The sequence below is a fragment of the Pelophylax lessonae genome (genome assembly GCF_965119305.1).
Source record: "Pelophylax lessonae genome assembly, chromosome: 3".
NCBI classification, from domain to species: domain Eukaryota; kingdom Metazoa; phylum Chordata; class Amphibia; order Anura; family Ranidae; genus Pelophylax; species Pelophylax lessonae.
Genome location: NC_138770.1, coordinates 480,124,440 through 480,150,518, shown reverse-complemented (window position 1 = coordinate 480,150,518; position 26,079 = coordinate 480,124,440). Strand labels below are relative to the sequence as shown.

Below are 26,079 nucleotides of genomic sequence, written 5' to 3'. Positions count from 1 at the left end.
GTTGGAACAGGAAGGGGCCATCTACAAACGCAGAACAGTGAAGTAAATGTTAAGTCTCTTATGAGAACCTTTAAACTTTGTGATGCCACCACAACACCTTCACCCGGAGTAATAGATGGAATGCTCGCTTACCGCCAAATTTTTGGACACATGGCGTTGTTCGCGGTGGCCATATTTGTTTACATTGGGGAGAACTTTGACCCGTGACACAGCCGTCAGGTGGAACGGGACAGCCAATTGAAACATTCCAGCACATGGACAGTCCCCCTACCCTATAAATAGACCCGATCTGGCGGCCATTTCATATTCCGCTTTCTGCCAGTGTAGGGAGAGATCTGCTGTGCTCGTCAGGGAAAGTTTACTAGTCACAAATCGCTCTGTCAATGTCCACCAAAGTCCTTTTGAGGACTGGTATTTTGGTATAGGTCTAGTATCTTTTGAGCTTAGGGAGAGGTATCCTGTGGTTGCTAGAGATCGGTTGCAGTCACACACAAATCGCTTTGTCAATGTCCACCAAAGTCATTTAAAATGCTCCAATGTCGTTTTAGGGTCTATTACAGTCTCTTTACTATAGGGCCAGGTATCCTGTGGTTGCTTTAGGGGCAGTTAGAGATTGGCTGCAGTCACACAGAAATCGCTTTGTCAATGTCCACAAAAGTCATTTAAAATGCTCCAATGTTGTTATAGGGTCTATTACAGTCTCTTTACTATAGGGCCAGGTATCCTGTGGTTGCTTTAGGGGCAGTTAGAGATCGGCTGCAGTCACACAGAAATCGCTTTGTCAATGTCCACAAAAGTCATTTAAAATGCTCCAATGTTGTTATAGGGTCTATTACAGTCTCTTTACTATAGGGCCAGGTATCCTGTGGTTGCTTTAGGGGCAGTTAGAGATCGGCTGCAGTCACACAGAAATCGCTTTGTCAATGTCCACAAAAGTCATTTAAAATGATCCAATGTCGTTATAGGGTCTATTACAGTCTCTTTACTATAGGGGCAGGTATCCAGTGGTTGCTTTAGGGGCAGTTAGAGATCGACTGAAGTCACACACAAATTGCTCTGTTAATGTCCACAAAAGTCATGTAAAGGACTGCAAATTTTTTGGTATTGCTGTGCAGTGCACTAAAAAGGGGTGGGGAGGGGGGTAATCCACAGTATAATATACTTTTTAGAAAGCATATTATAGTGGATTAGTACTATTATTGTGCACTGTGCAGCATTGTGACAGGTGTGGTGGTGAGACTGAGTGTTTCTGCAGCAACACTACACACAGTGACAAAAGCACTTATAATGTATTATAACTGGTGTGATAGACCAATTGCCCCCCCCAATGCCACATATTGAGGTGGGGTGTTATCTGGGTAAACTTTTTCAAGTGTATTTGTTTCATGCAACAATATTGCCTAGTTTGCTGAGTGAAGTCTCTGGTACACACAGTGCCAAACTCACTGGCCAATTTTTTGAACTGGTGTGCTACACCAATGCCACATATTGAAGTGACAACAGTTACTGGCCAATTATTTGTAGAACTGGTGTAATAAACCTGTGCCCCCTCCCCCAATGCCACATATTGAGGTGGGGTGTTATCTGGGTAAACTTTTTCAAGTGTATTTGTGTCATGCAACAATATTGCCTAGTTTGCTGAGTGAAGTCTCTGGTACACACAGTGCCAAACTCACTGGCCAATTTTTTGAACTGGTGTGCTACACCAATGCCACATATTGAAGTGACAACAGTTACTGGCCAATTATTTGTAGAACTGGTGTAATAAACCTGTGCCCCCTCCCCCAATGCCACATATTGAAGTGGGGTGTTATTTAACAATATAATTGTCTAAGAGTGTATTTTAGTCCTGCAAAAATCTGGCCTCTCGCTGTGTAAACAGTGCTACACACAGTGACAACAGTTACTGGCCAATTATTTGTAGAACTGGTGTAATAAACCTGTGCCCCCACCCCAATGCCACATATTGAAGTGGGGTGTTATTTAACAGTATAATTTTCTAAGAGTGTATTTTAGTCCTGCAAAAATGTGGCCTCTCGCTTTGTAAACAGTGCTACACATAGTGACAACAGTTACTGGCCAATTATTTGTAGAACTGGTGTAATAAACCTGTGCCCCCCCACCCCCAATGCCACATATTGAAGTGGGGTGTTATCTGAGTAAACTTTTTCAAGTGTATTTGTGTCATGCAACAATATTGCCTAGTTTGCTGAGTGAAGTCTGGTACACACAGCGCCTAACTCACTGGCCAATTGTTTGAACTGGTGTGCTACACCAATGCTCCCCCCCAATGCCACATATTAAAGTGGGGTGTTATCTGAGTAAACTTTTTCAAGTGTATTTGTGTCATGCAACAATATTGCCTAGTTTGCTGAGTGAAGTCTGGTACACACAGCGCCAAACTCACTAACCAATTTTTTGAACTGGTGTGCTACACCAATGCCACATATTGAAGTGGGGTGTTATTTAACAGTATAATTTCTATACAGCCCGCCACCAACTTGTGTATACTGTGAACGCCTACTGTACCTCTTGCCATCATATACTACGTTCTTTGCTGTCAGTTCAAACCATGTGAGCTAATTTTTGGAGCCTATCTGAGTATATTTTTTGCTGATATTGTCTCTTTTGCTGAGTGAAGTCTGATACACACAGTGCCAAACTCACTGGCCAATTTTTTGAACAACTGGTGTGGTAAACCAGTGGCCCCCCAATACCACATATTGAAGTGGGATTTAATCTGAGTATACTTTCATAAGTGTATTTGTGTCCTGCAACAATATTGCCTCTTTTGCTGAGTGAAGTCTGCTACACACAGTGCCAATGCCAAACTCACTGGCCAATTCTTTGAACAACTGGTGTGATAAACCAGTGGCCCCCCAATACCACATATTGAAGTGGGGTGTTATCTGAATATACTTTTACAAGTGTATTTGTGTCCTGCAACAATATTGCCTCTTCTGCTGAGTGAAGTCTGATACACACAGTGCCAAACTCACTGGCCAATTTTTTGAACAACTGGTGTGATAGACCAGTGGCCCCCCAATAGCACATATTGAAGAAGGGTGTTATTTAACAGTATACTTTTCTAAGATTGTATTTTAGTCCTGCAAAAATTTGGCCTCTTTTGCTGTGTTAACTGTGCTACACACATTGACAACAGATACTGGCCAATTATTTGAAGAACTGGTGTGATAAACCTGTGGCCCCCCAATACCACAGATTGAAGCGGGGTGTTATCTACACAGACGCATGGCTTAGCAAACACGGGCAGGGAAGGTATATCACTTTTACTGCCCACTGGGTGAACCTTCTGACGGCCGTTAAGCATGCAACCCAGTGGCACCCGTGTAGATTTAGTTGTACCGCCACGGATTGCAAGCAGGCCTGCCTCTTCTTCTCCTCCTCCTCCATCCTCCCTCTCCTCCTCGGCTGACTCCTCCTTTTCTGCTGCTACCGTCTCTTCTCCTGCGCCGCCCAAGATCCCCAGAACCTATTCAACATGCCAGGTGAGACGTTGCCATGCTGTGCTACGTCTGTTGTGCCTGGAAGCCAAGAGCCACACTGGTCCTGCACTCCTTTCAGCTTTGCGTTCACAGGCAGATCAGTGGCTGACACCACTAAATTTGTCAGTTGGTGAAGTGGTGTGCGACAACGGTGCCAATCTGCTGAGCGCGCTGAAACAGGGCAAAATAACACACGTGCCATGCATGGCACACGTCCTGAACTTGGTGGTGCAGCGATTCGTTGCCAAATACCCTGGGGTCCAGGACGTCTTGCGGCAGGCCAGGAAAATCTCGGGCCATTTCCGAAGATCTTACACAGCCATGGCTCGCCTTGCTGAGATTCAGCGGCGACACAACCTGCCCCTCAGGCGTCTTATTTGTGACTGCCCGACGTGATGGAACTCAATGTTGCATATGCTCGATAGGCTGCTCCAGCAGAAACGTGCAGTTAATGACTACCTGTTCGAACTCGGCGGCAGGACAGGTTCTGGGGAGCTTGGGTTTTTTTCACCTCGCCAGTGGCTGTTCATGCTGGACGCATGCAGACTTCTGCGGCCATTTGATGAGATCACCAAACTGGTCAGTCACGGCCAGGGCACCATAAGTAACATCATACCTTACGCCTTCTTTCTGGAGTGTGCATTGCATTGTGTCATTGATCAAGCCGTCGAGGAGCAGGAGCAGGAATATCAGGAAGTCGCAATGTTGAATGAATTCCCAGGGGGTGCTACTCCATCTGAGACAAATCAACAGCAGGAGTCTGAAGAGGAGTAAGAGGAGGAGGATGGTGCTGGGGGGAATGAGGAGGAGCAAGAAGAGCATGCTTTAAACCTTTCTGGGATCCCTGGTGTTATCCGTGGATGAGGGGAGGAGAACGAGGACGACATTATCCTGGATGATGAGCTGGAAGCAGGCCACTATATCACTTCCAGTTTAGTGGGAATGGGGGCCTATATGCTGCAGTGTTTTAAGGGGGACCCCCGTATAAAACGCATAAAGGCCAAGGACCATGTACTGGCTGGCAGCGTACTTAGACCCCCGGTACAAACACAAAAAGGTGGAAATGTTACCACAATCACAGAGGGCAGTCAGAATGCAGCATTTCCAGGCCTTGCTGCGGGAAATGCTGCATTCTGCTTTTCCGTGTGCTGGCAGAGGAATTTCCAGTCACAGAGAGACAGTTGCGGGTAGCAATCCAACAGCGCCTGCAAGAAGAGGGCGGTTGGAAGATGTCTTGGTCACTTCAGATATGAGATCCTTCTTTCAGCCGAACCATCGACAGCTGTACTCCTGATCCAGCATGAGGGAACGCCTAGACCGTCAGGTGTCCGACTACATCGGGTTAACGGCCGATGTGGACGCTCTGAGGAGTGATGAACCCCTGGACTACTGGGTGGGCAGGCTTGACCTCTGGCCAGAGCTTGCACAATTTGCAATGGAAATGTTGGCTTGCCCCCCATCCCGTGTCCTGTCCGAAAGGACTTTCAGCGCAGCAGGGGGGGTCATGACCGATAAGCGCACTCGCCTAGCTCATGACAGTGTAGACTACCTCACATTTATAAAAATGAATGAGGCATGGATATCTGAGGAATTCAACACATGTGACCAGTAGACCAGGTTTCATCAAAATTCCTCCACCCACAACAATTCCTGGTCCTTGGCTTCACTACATACCGCGGCATAAAAGGCATTTCATGTTCCACTAGGGCTTGCTGCTGGATGAACATTTTTAATAAGCATTATTATGCTATGTATATTTTATCTTGCTTCCTGCTATTGTCTGTAGAACTCTCATTAAAGTTGACTGGCTTGGAGGTTTTGTAAGAAAATGTAATAGATCAGGACCTCTAGGTGAGTGGTTTGAGCAGCTGGGTGGATGATTCAAAGAGTGAAGTAGAGATCACACAGAGTTTATGGCAAATACACCACTTTGGGGGTTAACTGAATACCTTCTGGAGATTATGAGACTTACTGTACCTGATGACAACTGATTTGATTAAAAAAAGTTATTATATGCTCTGGACACTTTTTATGATTGCAGTCCAATTGCACATATTGTGTGGTTTTTGCACTTATTATTGTTATTTATTGTTTATAATTTGCACAAGGCACTTTTAGGATTTGGATTGTGTGCACATGTTTACATGGATTAGGAGGTTTGCACTTATAGCACTAGATATATATGAGTACATATGCACTTGTAACCGGGCTCTGGCATCCCACCACTGTTAGGGGGGCCCTCTCCTCCTGTGTGTGTACTGCTGGAAGTGTGAAGCTAAACAGCTTAATTTGATCATTCGGCTCCACACAGGAAATTCACACTTTTTGCTGTATGAGAAAGTGCTCTTGATGAGCACTGATAGGTGGCACTAATAGGAAGCACTGACGGGCACTATAGATGGGCTGAGGTATGTTCGAGTCCCCATGTGCCCGATCCCGCCAGGAAGCCGACACTGCAGTCTGCTAATCACAGGCAGATCGGGAAATGTCTCAGTGCCTGTGATTAGTGGAGTGCAGTGTCCGTTTTCTGGCGGGCACGTGGGGACTCAAACACACCCGAACCTATTGGCACTGATAGGTGGCACTGATAGACACTAAAAGGTGGCATTGATGATCACTGACAGGTGGCACTGATGGGCAGCACTGATGGGTACTGATAGGCAGCATTGATGAGCACTGATAGGCAGCACTGCTGGAAGGCACTGATTGGCGGCACTAATGGACACGAATAGGCAGCACTGGTAGGCTGCATTGACGGACACTTATAGGCGGCATTGATGAGCACTGATAGGCGGCATTGATGATCGCTGATGGGCACTGATAGGCAGACTGATGGGGCTGCACTTATAATCAGGGCACTGATCATCAGTGCTCAGATTATTAGCGTAAACAATGTGCTGACAGTCTTGCCGGTTATCGGCTCTCCTTTTCTCTGGTAAGTCTGTTTACATGTGATCAGCTGATCGCATGGTGAAGGACTGCTGTGATTGGCCCTTTACTGTTATCTGTGATCAGCTGTGTCCGAAGAACACAGCAGTCACAAATCACACTGGATACGCGCCCCAGGGGGCATGCAGAACGCAGAAGGCAGAGCATGTGCCCTGCGACTGACGTGCTCTGCGACTGACGTGCCCTGCGACTGATGTGCCCTGCGCCCTGAATCCCCATTAGATTAGATTAGTAGGTACAATGCCCGGTGGGTGTGGAGATACGACTTGGTGTACATCTTGTGGTATGTATACATTCCTCGATCATGAGATCGAGGGAGAATACAAATGCACAAAGTGTAAGCACGTTGTTTCCCTGGAAGCTCAGGTCCTGAATCTAGGGAGGCAGCTGGCAACACTGAGACGTATGTCCATAATGAAGGAGAGCTGGGATCGTACCCATCAGGTGCAGGCTGGGGCCTGCACAGAGGTGGGCAGAGTGACGGAGGTGCAGGCATCAGAGCAGAGTACATGGGTGACAGTTAGGAAGGGTAGAGGGGAAAAAGGCAAGGAGGCTGATCCTGGGCTGGAGCACCCCAATAAATTCGCCCCATTGCGTGATGTTGGGGAAACCAGCCAGGGACCAGCATTGCTGGAGCAGAGCGACGCCCCTAGCTGCAGGGGAAGAACTCCTCCAGTGAGGCCGGGGGAAAGGGAAAGGAAAGACAGGTGCTGGTGGTAGGGGACTCAATTATTAGAAGGACAGACAGTGCAATCTGCCACAAAGACCGTGAGCGCCGAACAGTCTGTTGTTTACATCGCGGATCGGATGGACAGATTACTGGGTGGGGCTGGGGAAGACCCAGCTGTTATGGTACACGTGGGTACCAATGACATAGGCAGAGGAATAAGGAGAGTCCTAAACGATTTCAGGGACTTAGGCGCTAAGTTGAGGAGTAGGACCTACGGACCTCCAAGGTAGTATTTTCAGAAATACTACCTGTACCTCGAGCCACACCAGAGAGGCAGCGGGAGATTACGGAAGTTAACAAGTGGCTGAGGAGCTGGTGTAGTAAGGAGGGTTTTGGGTTCCTGGAGAACTGGGCCGACTTCTCAGTCGGCCACCAGCTCTATGGTAGGGACAGATTGCACCTAAATGGGGAAGGTGCAGTCGTACTGGGTGAGAAGATGGCTGAAAAGTTAGAGGGGCTTTTAAACTAGGTGATTGGGGGAGGGTACAGATGTAGAATTAGCCAGTGGAAAGCAAGATTCAGAGGGCACAAATGGGGACATTAGCGATAGGGTGTTCAGAGCTCCTAAACCCAGGGTGGGTATGGGGAAAATCACAAGAGCAGCCTAAAAACAACATCGAACGAGGATATAGGCAACCGGTCAAAATTACGAGGTTTGTATACCAATGCCAGAAGCCTGGCCAACAAGATGGGAGAGCTGGAGCTACCGATGTTTGAGGAGGACTTCGATTTTGTGGGGATAAATGAGACTTGGTTCGACAGCTCTCATGATTGGATGGCGACCATTCAGGGGTATTCCCTTTATCGCAGGGATAGAGAAGGTAAAAAAGGGGGAGGGTATGTCTGTACATTAAGAACCGTGTACAGGTAAATATGAGGGATGATATTAATAATGGAGCTATGGACGAGGCAGAATCCCTATGGGTTGAACTTAAAAGGGAAGGCACTATGGGGAAGGTAATATTGGGCGTATGCTATAGGCCCCCCAACCAGAGAGAGGAGGGGGAGACGGACCTCCTTTTACAGATAGGATTGGCAGCAAGGATGGGTACAGTCATTATAATGGGGGACTTTAATTATCCAGATATAGACTGGGCAGAAGGGACCACGCACTCAGCCAAGGCACGGCAGTTCCTAAATCTTCTGCAGGACAATTTTATGGGTCAGATGGTGAACACACCGACAAGAAACAATGCGGTACTTGACCTACTGATTACCAACAATACAGACCTGATCAAGGATATAGAAAAACAGGGCAACTTAGGAGACAGTGACCATAGGTCAATTAGTTTCAGTATTAATCATAGTAATAGGAAACACAAGGGTAATATTAAGACACTAAATTTCAAAAGAGCCAATTTCCCCAAACTGCGCTCTCTGCTAGAAAATATCAAATGGGATAGAACCCTGGGAACAAAGAACACGGAGGAAAAATGGGAGTGCTTCAAGAGCATACTAAACAAAGGGATTCCAAAGGGAAACAAATTTAAAAGAGTAAAACTAAACCCTGGGTGGCTAAACTCCAACATAAAAATGCATATTAATACTAAAGAAAAGGTCTTCAAAAAATACAAGACTGAGGGGTCATTGGCAGCATACAAGCATTACAAAGAGTGTAATAAGAAATGTAAAGGCGAAATCAAGGCGGCTAAAATAGAACACGAGAGACTTATAGCGGAAGAGAGTAAAAAGAACCCCAAAAAATTCTTTAAGTATATAAACAGTAAGAAAGCGAGGCCAGAACACATTGGCCCCATAAAAGACGACAAAGGAAATATGGCCACAGAGGACAGAGAAAAGGCGGCAGTGTTAAATAATTTCTTCTCTTTAGTCTTCACAAAAGAATCGGGGGGCTACACTAACCTAACTGGTAAGGCTAATCTAAATAATACACCTCAGGAAGTACCGCCGTGGCTAACAGAGGATAGACTTAAAACTAAACTAGAGAAACTTAACATAAATAAATCACCGGGACCGGATGGCTTGCATCCGAGGGTTCTTAAAGAGCTCAGCCAAGTGATTGCCACATTATTCTTGATCTTTAAGGATAGTCTACAGACGGGGATGGTGCCAGCTGATTGGAAAAAAGCCAACGTGGTACCAATGTTTAAATCCTGGGGTAACTATAGGCCGGTCAGCCTAACATCAGTAGTCTGCAAGATTTTGGAGGGGATGTTAAGGGATCACATACAAGACTAGTAATGAAAATGGTATTATTAGTAGTAATCAGCATGGATTCATGAAAAATCGTTCTTGCCAAACCAATCTATTAACCTTCTATGATGAAATGAGCTGCCACCTTGATAAAGGTAAGCCTGTGGATGTGGTGTATCTGGACTTTGCAAAGGCCTTTGACACCGTTCCCCACAAACGCTCACTGTACAAACTAAGGAAGGTAGGTATGGACCATAAGGTGAGTACCTGGATAGAGAACTGGCTCCAGGGGAGAGTTCAGAGGGTGGTGATAAATGGGGAGTACTCGGATTGGGCGGGTGTGGATAGTGGGGTCCCCCAAGGTTCTTTCCTGGGGCCAATCCTGTTTAACTTATTCATAAATGATCTAGAGGAGGGGATATCCAGCACAATCTCGGTATTTGCGGACGATACTAAACTAAGCATGCCAATATCTTCTATGCAAGATGTGGAAAACTTACAAGAGGATCTGAACAAAATAATGGGGTGGGCAACTACATGGCAGATGAGGTTTAATGTTGAAAAATGTAAAATAATGCACCTGGGCATCAGTAATGCGAAAGCAAGCTACTCTCTGGGGGGGAAACCTCTGGGTGAGTCTAGGATGCAAAAGGACCTGGGGGTACTGGTAGACAACAGGCTTGGCAGTGGCATGCAATGCCAAGCCGCTGCATGCAAAGCGAACAGAATGCTGGGATGTATAAAAAAGGGGATTCACTCCAGAAATAAAGAGATTATTCTCCCTCTCTACAAGACTCTGGTCTGGCCACATCTGGAGTATGCTGTCCAGTTCTGGGCACCGGTCCTCAGGAAGGATGTGCTGTAACTGGAGGGAGTCCAGAGAAGGGCAACAAAAATAATTAGGGTAATGGAGGGCATCGGCTATGAGGAAAGACTACAAGCACTGAACGTATTCTCTCTGGAGAATAGAGGATTGAGGGGGGATATGATATCAAATACTGTACTGGCGACCCTAGAATAAAGAACAAACTTTTCAGAGAAAGGGAATACAATAAGACACGGGGCCACTCACTAAAACTTGAGGAAAAACGGTTTAAGCTAAAAATACATAAGGCGTTCTTTACTGTCAGAGCAGTGGGGATGTGGAATTCTCTTCCACAAGCAGTTGTATCAGCAGGGAGCGTTGATAGTTTCAAAAACTATTAGATGGGCACCTTAAAGACCACAACATACAGGGGTAGACAATGTATGGTTAACAGCAAACACGCACACACATCATAGGTTGAACTGGATGGACTGATGTCTTTTTTCAACCTCACAAACTATGTAACTATGTAACATTGACGCCCTCTCAGAACTGGGCGCAGATGGAATGGGGAGGGGGTCAGGGGGGCCCTTCATGGTTTCTTGCACTGTGACCCTATAGGTTCTAGTTACGCCTCTGGAGTATATTTTTTTATGATATACAGTATATGTGGTAGAATAAAGGAAAAAGAGAAGAATTCCATTAGCTCGCTAATATACAGTATCTGCTAGTGTTGTACCAAAATACTTTGAATATTAGGAGGTATTCTGAAATAGTAGCTAGGTTCAACTTTCTGAACCTTTGGTGCAGACATATTATTGTATATATAATGGTTTTTTTTTAATTCAGTGTTTTTTTAAAAAAAAATCAATAGTATCACTAACAATCAAATCAATCAACTAATCAATAATTAAATATCTATTTCTCTTTTTTTTTTTTAGAGCAGCCTGAATGCTGATGAGGGCCTTGGAGTAGCTTCCCTAAGTATTCTATATGGAGCACTTATCTTATCATCAATGTTTGTTCCTCCTATTGTTATTCAGAAAATTGGCTGTAAATGGACTATCGTTGCTTCTATGTGCTGTTATATTACATATTCTCTTGGCAATTTCTATCCCAGCTGGTACAGTATATTTATTATTTGTACAGTATATTTGACATGTTTCTATGTGCTAACAAAAAAATAGAAAGTAATTCAGAAAATATGTGACCAAATATTCAATATCCAATATTCTGATTGGTATACTTTTGATTCATATGTATTTATTTTAAATTAATTATTCAAAACTCATCTCCTGTGTAAAGGAAAGTGAAAATACATGGGGGGCTTTAACATCACTGCATCATGTAACTGCTCAAGGTCAAAGCAGTATATCAACACCCTGAGTAAACCTTTGTGGTGGTGTAGTTGGAACTGAAATCCACTGAACCAGACAACATGTTTTTAATCAATGAGAACAAGTTCACCAACCAGTAGAGATACCTTTCCTGTGGAAGGCCCAGGCAAAATCTGTCAGAATGAAAAACCAGCATCATCTTTAACTTTATATTGTTACTAAATTAGCATAAACATTTGCCCAGGCAAAATCTGTCAGAATGAAAAACCAGCATCATCTTTAACTTTATATTGTTACTAAATTAGCATAAACATTTTCCCAGGCATAATCTGTCAGAATGAAAAACCAGCACCGTCTTTAACTTTATATTGTAATTAAATTAGCATAAACATTCCCTAATAGTTTGCAAAAAGATAGGTATGTGGAGATATTTAAAATATTTTTACCTTGTATGACAATATTTTTTAACAGGATAAATAGTTGAAGCATGAACAGGATTTGTTTTACAAGTCATAAAATTCACTATTTTTAATATATGATTTTAGTTTTATATGAGAAATATGATGTACATTGTTTTGTAACAAGCTGAATGATATGTACATTTTTTTTTTTTTTAACAATACTTTTATTGAAGCTTGTCAAAAATACAGAGAAACATAAAACAGTAACATACATCAAAAAACACCAGAACTATAAAGCACTCTAACCATGACATCAGCTTAGAAACAAGTTCCAAAATTTTTGTTTACACCGAGACATTGCTAAGTGCAGAAAACCTGTCCCACCAGAGGACAATCAGAAAGAGGACGGGTGGGGATGGGAGAGAATAGGGGAAGGAAGGGAGGGTGGGGGGAGAAACATGCTTGACATACAATGGTATACTGCAATAATCATTGGTAAGGCAGCGGGGGTCAATGTAGTAGAGACACAGTATTCAATAAAATAGTTACTTCTATCCAGTCTAGTATCCTGAAACTAGGAATGAAATGTCAAGGGGCGAATCAAAAAACAGTAGTAGGTCATGGTTCAACACTTGGGTCCCCTATGCAGGGGGGGGGACAGTGAATAGATGAAAAGACCTGCCATCTTGCCTGGGAGGCAGGGGTGGGCAGCTGAGGCTGAAGTGGAAAAGCCACACATTCTTTCCTCCATAGTGCAATGAGATCCGTACGCAGTTCCGTCATTGTTGGAGGGGAGATGTCCATCCAGTGTCTGAGAATGGTTCTACGTGCCAGCATGTAGCAGATGGAGAGCCAGAGTTTGTGCTTTTGGAGTGATACTCTGTGTTTGGAGGGGATGGAGGCGAATTGCGTGTCCAGATAACCAAACAGTAAAGCATAAACATCTTTTGGGTAGAGGAGATCCCACAAACGAGAGACAAAACAGAGAAGCTTATCCCAAAAGGCCGAAATAGGAGGGCACTCCCTAAACTTATGGAGCAGGGACGGATGTAAGAATTGGCAGAGTGTACAGCGATGATGATGAGGATCCTTCGAATTGCGAAGGTGGGGGAAGTATGCTCTGTGTAAGATCTTGAACTGTTGCTCACGCCAAAATTCGTTCACAATGGAGATGCATGTATAGCGGTATCCTTGAAGAGCATAGTGGTGAGCCAGAGTTGAGTTAAGGGCATCGTTCCATGGTGAAGCTGTGTGCAAGGCAACTTTTCGAAGATTATCTGCATTTAGCGGTTGATAGAGGTGAGAGATCTTATGCCTGTTTGTAAGTATCCACGTGTCCAATAAAGAGCTCTTGAATCGCAGTCCTTTAGAAGAGCAGAGACTGGTTGCAAAACGTAGACATTGTTGAACCAGCAAATGGTGTTGGGTGGTAACTCCGTATAGGCTAGACAACTCTGTAAGAGGCAAAGGGGATCCAGTGTCAGGGTCAAATAGTTGGCAGAACTTGGAAAGACCACAAAGGAAATATACGGTTATGGCTTGCTTGAGGGAACAACGGGTGGCCCTGGATAGGGAGATAGTTGGAGATCCGCATAGGGACCCCTAGTTGTTTTCGTAGCACTCTCCAGGTGGCAATAGTGTCCTTTAGCAGGATATTGGTCCTCAGAGAGGGAGGTAGGTCCTTTTGGCCACAGTACAAAAGTGAGACTAGGTTGAATGGGGCTATCATACTCGATTCCAAGGTATAGTTAGTATATCTAGACTCTTGCCCAATCCAGTCCAGGCACCCACGAAGTAGACAAGATAGATCATAAAGCTGAATATTCGGTAAACCTATCCCTCCGTCCCTCCGTGGAAGGAACAGTTTGTTGAGAGCTATCCGTGGGCGGCGCCCCTGCCATAGAAAGGAGGTGAGAGCCTTCTGTAACTTCTGAATATCCGCATGTTTTAAGAGGAGCGGAATGGTTTGCATAGGATATAACAGTTTTGGAAAGCCAGACATACGGAACAGGTGGCTTCGCCCAAAGAATGAGATGGGCAATGGAGTCCAATTATGCAGATCAGCAATCTGCCTGTCTATGGCAGGGGATATATTAAGGCGATAGTGTCAGGTCTTACCTTCTTGCTGTTCTCCTTCGTTTGACATGTGCTGGCGGCCATCTTGGTTTCTGGGTTTCTTGTAGCCTCCCACTCTGCGGCTCCTCCTTCCCACTGGGAGGAGCTGGATGCCTAGCTCATATATATAGGAGGTCTGTGGCTTCAGTTCCTTGCTTGGTCCTCCTGTGTTCACATGCTTCTAAGACTGCTGCAGCTTCTGGTTCCTGATCCTGGCTTCGTCTGATTACCCTGCTGGTTCCTGATCCTGGCTTCGTCTGACTACCCTGCTGGTTCCTGATCCTGGCTTCGTCTGACTACCCTGCTGGTTCCTGATCCCGGCTTTGTCTGACTACCCTCCTGGCTCCTGACCTCTGGCTTCGCAAAGACTCTGCTTCGGTTTTGCCATCCGTTTGGACTTTTGCTTTACAGCTTGATTTTCAATAAAGCCTTCTTATTTTCACTTATCTGTTGTTGTACGTCTGGTTCATGGTTCCGTGACATTAGGACCAAGCCATGAATTCTGACGGTACAGGGCCATCCTCGCTACCCACGCTGGTTGCCAGACTTGATCAGCAGGATCACCTGTTGGGTCAGTTCGCCGTGGCGTTGCAAATCCTGCTTGAACGCACGGCTCATTTCGCTCCCGTTGCCGATGGGTCGGTTGTCGCTCCTGGGGCCGCTCCTACTGCCGCTCCGGTTGTTGCGCCAGAGTCTACTCCGACACCTGTTGTTGCGCCTGCGGTGTTTCAGGGTATGACCGGTTCTGCCCCCCTTCCACAGCGCTTTGGGGGAGAGCCAACTCAGTGCCGAGGTTTCCTTAACCAGGTGGGCATTTATTTCGAGTTGCTGCCACATGCCTTTCCTACTGAGAGATCAAAGGTGGGCTTCTTAATTTCGCTGCTCTCGGACAAGGCCTTGGCCTGGGCCAGCCCTTTATGGGAGAACAACAATCCGGTGGTTGCCGAGTTTTCCGGTTTTGTTGCTTCTCTTCGGAGGGTATTCGATGTGCCGGCTCGTGCTGCCTCTGCTGCGAAGCTCCTTATGTCCATCAGACAGGGTTCACGATCCGTAGCTGAATACGCCATTGAGTTTCGTACCCTGGCAGCAGAGGTGGGCTGGAATAATGAGGCTCTGGTCGCTGCTTTCTCTCATGGTCTCTCGGATGCCTTGAAGGATGAGGTTGCAGCTAAGGACCTACCAGTGGAGCTCGAGTCTCTTATTTCTTTCCTGATTTTGATTGACACCAGACTCAGGGAGAGACCTTCCTTTAAGGAGAGTCTGCGGAGGCCTCCTAACAGATTGGCGCCTACCTTTGCTGTCCCACCCGTGCCTCCCTCTCCTCCCACGCCTCCTGGGGATGACTTGGCTGGGGATGAACCCATGCAGCTGGGCTTTGCTCGCCTGTCCGAGGGGGAGAGGGTACTCCGGAGACGCGAGGGCCGATGCATGTACTGTGGTCTCGGTGGGCATTTTCGGTTGGCATGTCCAAACCGTCCGGGAAACGCTCGCACCTGAGATCCTGTCGGGGGCAGATCTTGGGTGGAGTCTCCTCGTCCCCGGTTTCCCGTGTTGACAAACCACTGATCACTGTTGTCCTCTCCTGGGTCGGGGGCTCAGTGACGACCCAGGCGTTGGTGGACTCTGGTGCTGGTGGTTTGTTCATTGATAGTGTGTTCGCTGCCGCCAATTCCATTCCTCTGCAGGCCCGAGGTTCTCCACTGGCTCTTGAGGCGATAGACGGCAGACCCCTTCTGCCGCCACACGTGACTCATGAGACCCTTCCAGTGGGGATAACCATTGGTGCCGTTCACAGAGAGTCGGTCTGCTTCCAGGTTATTTCGTCTCCACACTACTCGGTGGTCTTGGGGTACCCCTGGCTCCAGAAGCATAATCCGACTTTCGATTGGAGATCGGCCGAGATCCTCTCGTGGTCACCACAGTGTGGGGCTAGTTGCATCCATGGGCCTGTCAAGTTGCTGTGTACTTCCTCGGACTCTCTGTTGCCTCCTGAATACGAGGAGTACCGGGATGTATTCGATAAGGTGCGCGCGGTTGCCCTACCTCCGCATCGCCCATACGATTGTGCCATCGAGTTACAACCTGGTGCCGTTCCTCCTCGTGGCAAGGTCTATCCACTGTCGGTAGCGGAGAGTGAGGCCATGGAGGAGTACGTGAAGGAGGCGCTTTCACGCGGACACATTCGCAAATCCTCGTCCCCGGCAGGGGCTGGATTTTTCTTTGTGAAAAAGAAGGGCCGTGAGTTGAGGCCTTGCATCGATTACAGGGGTCTCAATCGCATCACGATCAAGAACGCTTACCCGATACCCTTGATTTCCGAGCTGTTCGATCGCCTTAAAGGGGCCACGGTCTTTACCAAACTCGACCTGAGGGCGGCATATAACCTCGTAAGGATCAAGGCGGGCGATGAGTGGAAGACCGCGTTTAACACCAGGACCGGTCATTATGAATCCTTGGTTATGCCCTTTGGGTTGTGCAATGCGCCCGCAGTCTTTCAGGAATTCATCAACGATGTTTTCCGTGACCTGTTGCAGCAGTGTGTGGTGGTCTATTTGGATGACATCTTGGTATATTCTGAATCCATGGAGACCCACATTCTGGATGTCAGACGAGTGTTGCAACGGTTACGAGAGAACAAGCTGTTCGGTAAGCTTGAGAAATGCGAATTTCACCGATCCCAGGTAACCTTCTTAGGTTACATCATTTCCGCTGAGGGGTTCTCCATGGATCCTGAGAAGGTTTCGGCTGTCTTACAGTGGCCCCAGCCCAGTGGTCTTCGCTCCCTGCAGCGCTTTTTGGGCTTCGCCAATTATTATCGGAAGTTCATCAGGGACTTTTCCATGCTAGCCAAGCCTCTCACGGATCTGACCAGGAAGGGCAGTAATTCCCAGGTCTGGCCGCTCGAGGCCATCCGAGCTTTTGAGGCTCTAAAGTCCGCCTTTGTGTCGGCTCCGATTCTGTCGCATCCCAACCCTGGGTTGCCCTTTGTCCTCGAGGTGGACGCGTCTGAGACGGGAGTAGGCGCCCTTCTGTCTCAGCGTAGAACACCAGAGGGTCCTCTGCTTCCTTGTGGGTTTTACTCCCGGAAACTGTCTTCCGCGGAGTGCAACTATCAGATTGGTGACAGAGAGTTATTGGCCATCGTGCAGGCCCTTAAAGAATGGAGGCACTTGCTCGAGGGTTCGGTGGTTCCGGTCCTCATCCTGACGGACCACAAGAATCTGACCTACCTTTCTGAGGCCAAGAGATTGACACCACGTCAGGCCAGATGGGCTCTGTTCTTGTCACGTTTTAATTACGTGGTCTCCTACCTACCCGGTTCCAAGAACATCAGGGCGGATGCCTTATCACGGCAGTACTCCGACCTGTCCAGGGAGGAGTCGATTCCGACTTCGGTCATACCTCCGAATCAGATCCTGGCCACCATTCGCACCAGCCTGACCTCTCCCCTGGGTGAGCAGATTTTGGCGGCTCAATCTGGTGCTCCCTCTGGGAGACCCAACGGCAGATGTTTTGTGCCTGAGGAGTTGCGCACTCGGTTGTTGCGAACCTACCATAACTTCAAGACCGCCGGGCATCCTGGAAAGAATCAGCTGTCCTGGGCTGTTTCACGTCTGTTCTGGTGGCCTTCCCTACATTCCGACATCGCCGCATATGTAGCGGCATGCTCCGTTTGTGCCCAGAGTAAGTCCCCTCGGCACCTTCCGTTGGGCCTTCTGCAACCCATAGCCACCGGGGAGCGCCCATGGTCACACCTGGGGATGGATTTCATTGTGGACCTCCCTGCATCCCGAGGCCATACGGTCATTCTCATGATTGTGGATCGGTTTTCCAAAATGTGCCACTGTGTTCCTCTCAAGAAGTTACCCTCTGCACAGGAGTTGGCCACGATTTTTGCCAGGGAGGTTTTCCGGTTGCACGGTTTGCCCAAGGAGATTGTGTCGGATCGGGGGAGTCAGTTTGTGTCCAGGTTCTGGCGCGCCTTTTGCTCCCAGTTGGGGATTCATCTCTCCTTATCCTCGGCCTACCACCCTCAGTCCAATGGGGCCGCAGAACGATCCAATCAGGCCTTGGAGCAATTCCTTCGTTGCTATGTCTCCGATCACCAAGACAATTGGGTTGACCTCCTGCCTTGGGCTGAGTTTGCCAGGAACATGGCGGTGAACTCTTCCTCTGGGACGTCTCCCTTCATGGCCAATTATGGGTTCCAACCTGCCGTGTTACCGGAGGTATTCTCTCCCCAGGATATTCCGGCTGTGGAGGATCACCTTTCCGTCCTACGTGCTTCTTGGGTACAGATCCAGAAGTCCCTTGAGGTCTCTGCGCAGCGCCAGAGATACCAGGCTGATCGCAGACGAGCGCCTGCTCCTTCCTACCAGGCCGGAGACCGTGTATGGTTGTCCACCCGCAACCTCAACCTTCGAGTGCCCACTCCCAAGCTGGCGCCTCGCTTTGTTGGTCCCTTCCGAGTGCTTCGCAGGGTAAACCCGGTAGCCTATGCCCTTGCGCTTCCTCCTGGCATGCGGATCTCCAACGTGTTTCATGTCTCCCTGTTGAAGCCACTGGTGTGTAATCGTTTCACTTCCTCGGTTCCTCGGCCTCGTCCGGTCCAAGTGGGCAATCGTGAGGAATATGAGGTGAGCAATATCCTGGACTCACGCCTGGTCCGCGGTCGGGTGCAGTTTTTGGTTCATTGGCGTGGTTATGGTCCAGAGGAGCGTTCCTGGGTTCCCTCCGCAGATGTCCATGCTCCTGCCTTGCTCCGTGCCTTCCACGCACGCTTCCCTCAGAAACCGTTCTTTACTCCGCGGAGGAGGGGCCCTTGAGGGGGAGGTACTGTCATGGTCTTACCTTCTTGCTGTTCTCCTTCGTTTGACATGTGCTGGCGGCCATCTTGGTTTCTGGGTTTCTTGTAGCCTCCCACTCTGCGGCTCCTCCTTCCCACTGGGAGGAGCTGGATGCCTAGCTCATATATATAGGAGGTCTGTGGCTTCAGTTCCTTGCTTGGTCCTCGTGTGTTCACATGCTTCTAAGACTGCTGCAGCTTCTGGTTCCTGATCCTGGCTTCGTCTGATTACCCTGCTGGTTCCTGATCCTGGCTTTGTCTGACTACCCTGCTGGTTCCTGATCCTGGCTTCGTCTGACTACCCTGCTGGTTCCTGATCCCGGCTTCGTCTGACTACCCTCCTGGCTCCTGACCTCTGGCTTCGCAAAGACTCTGCTTTGGTTTTGCCATCCGTTTGGACTTTTGCTTTACAGCTTGATTTTCAATAAAGCCTTCTTATTTTCACTTATCTGTTGTTGTACGTCTGGTTCATGGTTCCATGACAGATAGATAGAAGAGGGGTAGGCGCCTATTTTGATACCCAGGTAGGTGATGTGAGTAGTAGACACTTTTAGAGGGGAGGAGGCGGCCCAATGAGGGAGACGGGTGGTGTTTAGTGGGGGGATTTCGCTCTTAGAAAAATTAATGCGCAGGCCAGAGCATTGGCGAAAGGACTCGAATAGGGATTGTATGAGAGGGAGATCATGAGGAGGATCCGAGGTGAAGACAAGGACATCATCCGCAAACAGCGCGGAGCGAAGCTCTGTGTCACCCACTCGGATCCCCCTCAGGAGAGGATGGAAGGTTAAGGCCCTGGAGAGTGGTTCTATCGCCAAGTTAAACAGGAGGGGAGAGAGGGGGCAACCTTGTCTGGTACCTTTGAACAAACGAAAGGGCTGGGAGGACATCCCAGCGGCCATAATTTGAGCTGAGGGAGAGGCATACATCGCCTGGACCAGATGAAGGAACGGACCGGCGAAACCAAAGGATTTCAGGACCATCTCCAGCCATCAGAAACTGACATTATCAAATGCCTTCTCGGCATCAAGGGTGATGATTGCAGAGTCCGAGTCGGTGTCGGTCCTTGAGGCCTCCAGCGCAATCAGGACCTTTTGAATGTTCGAGGTAGCTGAGCGGCCCTGTGTAAAGCCAGATTGTGCCGGGTGTATAATGGAGGGTAGAAAAGAGGCCAGGCGATTATCAATAATTTTAGAAAGCAGTTTGGAGTCAAAATTTAGAAGGGAGATGGGGCGAAAGGACCCGGGGCCCAGGGGGTCTTTGCCTTTCTTAGGGATATGTTTTATAAGAGCCTGAAAACCCGTCAGGAGATATGGGTTACCATCAAGAATGTGGTTGAAAATCTCACTAAGGGCCGGTGTCAGCGTAGGTGCCATAATTTTATAGAAGTCTGAGGTATAAAAAGATTAAATAAGGCGGCGCTAACAGGTATATGAAGGTGTAGATAAAGTGCAAAAAAAATATGTCTTCGATAACGCCCATTAAGGCGGGCGAAACGCGTCGACGCACTTCCGGGCAGCGGAGCATCATCACTACGTCATTTCCTGTAACCACCGTGGAACACACGCCGGCAGCGTACACGGAAGCGGAGGAACACACAGTGTATTTGCTTTATCTATGCCAATTACCAACTTACGTTTGTGAGTAGTGTTGAGCGAACACGGACTGTATTATTCGTGTTCGTACCGAATAATTGCATTTTTGTTACCCGAACACGGACTCGAAAACTTTACTGTATGTTCGGGTTTAAAATCCGTGTTCGGTCATTTTATTTCCGGTTTTGTATGTAATGGCGCGCTTTTAATGGCGGGCTTTCAACAGCCAATGAACAAGCGTTTAACTGGTGTGCGCCATCACAGCCATGCCTACTAATGTATTAGTAGCTGTGATTGGCCATCTGAAGCATGTGACCATGTGTTTATAAGTTCGAGAGCCCCAGCGCGCCGCGTCATTCTGCTGTAGTTTAGGGACAGAGCACACATCATACGTGCTGGCTGCTGATTAGGGACAGACAGTGATTCTGTGAAAAATTGTGTCCGAAAAGAATGCAGGGACAGGTCGGAGTGCAGGCAGGGAAAGTTATTAGAGCATTTTAGGGCGAGGCTGGAGATTAGGCAGGGTCAGTCTTCCACATCGATTTTGCTGTGTGGGGGGTGGTGCAGTGAACGATCTTATTGAGCATATTAGGGCCAGGCTGGAGATTAGGCAGGGACAGTCTACATCAATTTTGCTGTGTGGGGGGTGGTGCAGTGAACAATCTTTTTGCCCTCACTTGAGCCCACTGAGGAGGGAGAAAAAAAATCTATTTTTATCAGTCTGTTGTGTGCAGCGTTCAGCTACTGTATATTTCACTACAGATTGCTGTTCTAATCTGCTATTAAAAAATTAATTTAAAGGGGAATTTTTTTAAGTGCACTTGCCATGCTCTTAACTACATTTTGCTGCCATTTGCAGCACTCTAGCCCTTTCCATTGATGTTTTAGAGCCATTTTAGTGCCTTAAAGTTGGGGTCCCCATTGACTTCAATGGGGTTCGGTAAAGTTCGGAAAAAGTCCGGGACACGGACCCGGACTTTTTTTTCAAGTTCGGCCGAACCCGCCGAACACGGACATCCAGGTGTCCGCTCAACTCTATTTGTGAGTACTATTTCATTGCTTAATACTTAATAAACACCTTACGGGCTTCACTATGTTCGCCTCCTTCCTTTTCATTTGAGACACATTACAGGGGAGAGAAAGGCAAGGCACTATTAAGGAAGCCAATATTAAGAGGTCCTAATCCAACCATCCGGTTAAGGAAAGCTATGCTTGCTTAAGGCTCTCTGATATCCTAATTGTGGTGAGTGCATCCCCATAGGGGGACCTTTCTTGAAGAGCACCTGGGCACTTATATGGATATGAGCACCTTTCCAGCACTTTAGTTTCTTTTGGAAGAAACCTTTCTTTGGACTGTATATATTTTTGCACTTTGCATACGGTTGCACAAAGGACATTTGATATATTATATCTTTGCACTTAAAACATTTTTATATTTGTATATTGTTGATCACCAATGCACTTTATATTTATTTAAGTATTTTAATATTTGATCACCAATTATGTAGATACAACTATAGATATTTTTTTTCACTTTATCTACACCTTCATATACCTGTTAGCGCCGCCTTATTTAATCTTTTTAATCTTACTGGTATTTTACCTAGTGAGCAGCAGCTTCAGGTTTTATCACTATATTTTTACCCCTCACTTATTTATTCATCACAGCGCGGGTATTAAGTTATTGGTTTTATAAAGTCTGAGGTATAGCCATAGGGGCCAGGGGCCTTGCCCAAAGGCAACTGTTTGATCGCAGCTATGATTTCTTCTGCCGCGATGGGGGCATTGAGGGAAGCTAGCTGATCACTCGTTACCATGGGCAGTTGGAAAGTAGATAAAAATGCGGTTGCTGCATTCTCATCAATGGGATCTGGGCCATATAACACGCTATAAAATTGCTCTAGAACCTTCACAATGTCAGGGGGAGAGTCAACTACCCTGCCCTGGGCGACTCTGAGAGCCGTTATGTTGGTGGGGGTAAAGGGAGGTTTGCAAAGGGAGGCTAAAAGCTTCCCAGGCTTGTTCCCAAATTTGTGGAACTGCCCATCTTTAAAGGAGGAGTGCAGAGTCTCCTGTGTCTCGGCCCAGTCTTCGAATCGGAGTTTGGCAAGTTTCCACCTTTCCCTGTTCTGGGGGGTGTTAGATAAATTCAGGGCGGCCTGAGCCAGTCTGAGTTCCCGGCTGGCCGATTGGTGGGCTGCATTGACCTTTTTTTTGTACGCCGAGGCATAAGAAATGATGCGCCCCCTCGGAACAGCTTTCCCAGTTTCCCAGAGCAGGGTCGGTGAGCAGTCTGGAGACTTGTTAGAGGCCAGGAAGTCCGCCCAAGTGTCTTGGAGGACAGTGCAAATACCTTTGTCTTTGGAAAGATATGAGGGGAACCACCAGGGTTTCTTCTCGGGAGTGGTGGATAGGCACGTGAGTGCAATTGATACCGGGGCATGATCTGAGATTACAATGTCGTGAATGGTGGAGCGGGAAGTGAGCGGGAGCATAGGGTCATTGGAGAAAATGTAGTCTATTCTGGTAAGAGAGTTATGGGGGTGCGAGAAGAAGGTGAATTCTTTGTCAATAGGATGTGACAGTCTCCACGTGTACGTAAGGAGAAGACCAGTGGCGAAAGATGCCAGGGGAGAGGGAGGAGATTCCGGGCGGGAGTGGGATGAAATGGAGATACCCGATTTATCTTCCGTGGGGTCCATACATTGATTAAAGTCACCTACGACCAGTAAGGGAAGATGTAAGAACGGGGCCAGGAGTGGTGTAACGGAGAGGAAAAAGGACTGCGGGGGGGGGGGGGGAGTTTGGAGCGTAAATCCCCACCAAAGTCCAAGTACGTTGTTGTGTTTGGAGGTGTAGAACAGCTACGCGTCCCTGCTCGTCAAACAAGGAGGAGAGAAGCACACTGGGGTGACGCTTATGAATAAGGATCAAAACACCTGCCTTTCCCTTGACAGCGGGGGAGCCAAACACTTGGCCCACCCACAGTTTTTTCATACGGTGAAAGTCATCAGTCTCTAGATGAGATTCTTGTAGGACTGCCACGTCTGCTTTAAGACGTTGTAGATGCTGTAGAACGGCCATCTGTTTGTGGGGGGATCTAAGGCCCTTGACATTCCAAGTGATTATTGTCAGATGAGTAGCAAGGACTGGATTAGATTAGAGTGCAGATACGGGGACCAAAAGAGATAAATGCTGCCGTTCACCTGATACCAAGTAACAAAAGAATTACAAAAAAGAACCAAAACATAAGGGGAGGATATGAGAAGGCAGGTATGACAAGGAAAGAGGGCAAAGGGAACCTTAGCAGAGTCTAAGGTCAGGAGTCCCGAAGGACAGAAGCTAGGAAGCCTGTGCTTCACTTTTTTCTACATGTAGCTAGAGTCATCGTATGGAACAGTGTCACCGGATTCGATGCTCGGTGCCCAGGATGACAGTCGATAACTCGTGACCCCCTGGAGAGTAGACGAGAGAGTAGGAGTCACCGTGGGTCCGGGAAGCGAGATCCGGTGAAACTGTGTCCCTAGAGCGGAGGGATAACTCCTCGGATGAGCTGTAGGCAAGTAACAGTAAAACATGAGAAACATATCAAAGAATAGCACATAATAACATTTCGAGAACATACATGTCCCATTCCCTTATATGCAAAGAAAGAATACAGTCGCAAGTTAACCTGGAAGGGGATAGAAAACTGTGAGATGGAGGGGAGAGTCTGTGTATCGCCAGACGGCTGGAAGCAGCAGGAAAAACTTTAGTGCGGGGTGAGAGGAGAGTAGAAGGGTGCGACAATGTCATATGAGGGGTACCAGCAGCCCTGAGGTATGCATAATGGAGGACACTACAAACCAGTGGGGGGGCGTCAGCGTGTGGGAGAGCGGGACCTATGGCCCGAGAGCTGTTGCTTTTTGGCTGAGCCCCTCCTGGGGCTGTGTTGGTCCCGTGGAGTAGGTGAGCGTTGGGTGGAGGGACCAGAAGGGGAATCCAGAGAGATGTGCATGTAAGATTGCAGGTAGTGACTTGCCTCCTCGGGATGAGTAAAGGACTTCAACTCCCCCGTGGAGTCTGATGCACAGTGTTGCCGGGTAGGCCAGTGTAAACTTTATGGATCTGCTGTATAGAGCCTGGCAGATTGGTTGGAAAGCTTTCAGCAAAGATCAATAGCTTATGGCCATCAAGTTGCAGACCCTTGGAATTCCTGAATGATTTGAGAACGTATTGTCTGTCTGCGTAATTGAGGTAGCGCACTGTTATGGGGCGGGGGGGTCTGCCATTCATTCGAGGAGGGCCCAATCCTGTGTGCCCTCTCCACTGAACATGCAGAATTAATGCCCAGTGCTGCTGACAGGCGAGTCATGCATATATCAATTAGAGAGTCAAACTGATATGTCCATAAGTGATATGTACATTTTAAATGTCAATGCAGTTCCAGCAGCTGTACTTTCACATATACACATATACCCAGTAGATTTAGAACTCATCAGAAACGTCAGACCCATTTCTGAAGGTGTATAAATGCTTGTGTTACCGCCTCCTGATCATTAGTCCCAATAAGGTCGCCTGTGGCAACAGCAATCGCCTCTTGGTGTTATTTCTTTTGGTCCTATACTAGCTGATTGCTGTGTACAATCACAGCAATCACATTTGTAAATAGTGATGAGCCGAACACCCCCCTGTTCGGTTCGCACCAGAACACTGTGAACAGAGGAAAAGTTTGTTCGAACAAACAAACTCTATTGAAGTCTATGAGACTCAAACGTCAAGAATTGGGTTGAGCGAACATGGACTGTATTGTTCAGGATCGTACCGGACTTTTGGGTTTTTTTGTACCTGGACACGGACCCGAACATTTTACTGTATATTCGGGATACAGTCCTGAGTGCCTACTGATGGCATGGCTGTGATTGGCCAGTGCAGCATGTGACCCAGCCTCTATATAAGCTGGAGTCACGTAGCGCCGCACGTCACTCTGCTCTAACTATTGTAAGGACAGGTTCCTGCTGCTGCTTATTTGAGGGAGAGATAGGAGATTATTGTAGGGGCAGGCTGCAGATCGCTTTCAGGGAAAGAATAGGACACAGGACAGAAGAATGTTCTTTAATCAGACAGCGATCTACATCGATTTTATTGTGTGGGGGTGCTGTGCACAATCTTTTTGCCCTGACCTGAGCCCAGTGAGGAGGAGGGAGAAAAAAAAAAACTTTTATCAGTCTGTTAGGTGGGCGGCGTGCAGCGGACGTTTAATGCAAGCTCGGTGCATATGTGTCTGCCTAATCTGGATTTATAAAAAAAAACGTTTTTTCCTTCCTATTTTAATGTGTCATACAGCGTTTAGACACTGCTGTTCTAATCTGCTATTCAAAAATCACCAATTTAAGGGAAAAATAATTATTTTTCAGTTTTTTATTCATACTTTACTGTGACATGCAGCGTTTAGACATTGCTGTTCTAATCTGCTATTCAAAAATCACCAATTTAAGGGAAAAATAATTATTTTTCAGTTTTTTATTCATACTTTACTGTGACATGCAGCGTTTAGACACTGCTGTTCTAATCTGCTATTCAAAAATCACCAATTTAAGGGAAAAATAATTATTTTTCAGTTTTTTATTCATACTTTACTGTGACATACAGCATTTAGTGCAAG

The 26,079-nt window shown here is 47.3% G+C and overlaps 1 protein-coding gene across 1 annotated transcript in view; it reads left to right on the top strand.

Moving 5' to 3' along the window:
* LOC309549438 (protein unc-93 homolog A-like) overlaps positions 1–26,079 on the top strand; it is a 911,642-nt gene that overhangs the window by 28,982 nt on the left and 856,581 nt on the right. The window contains exon 2 of the mRNA XM_082249731.1: positions 11,086–11,267. Within this exon, the coding sequence (XP_082105857.1) occupies positions 11,086–11,267 (182 nt within the window). The remainder of the gene's footprint in view (positions 1–11,085; positions 11,268–26,079) is intronic.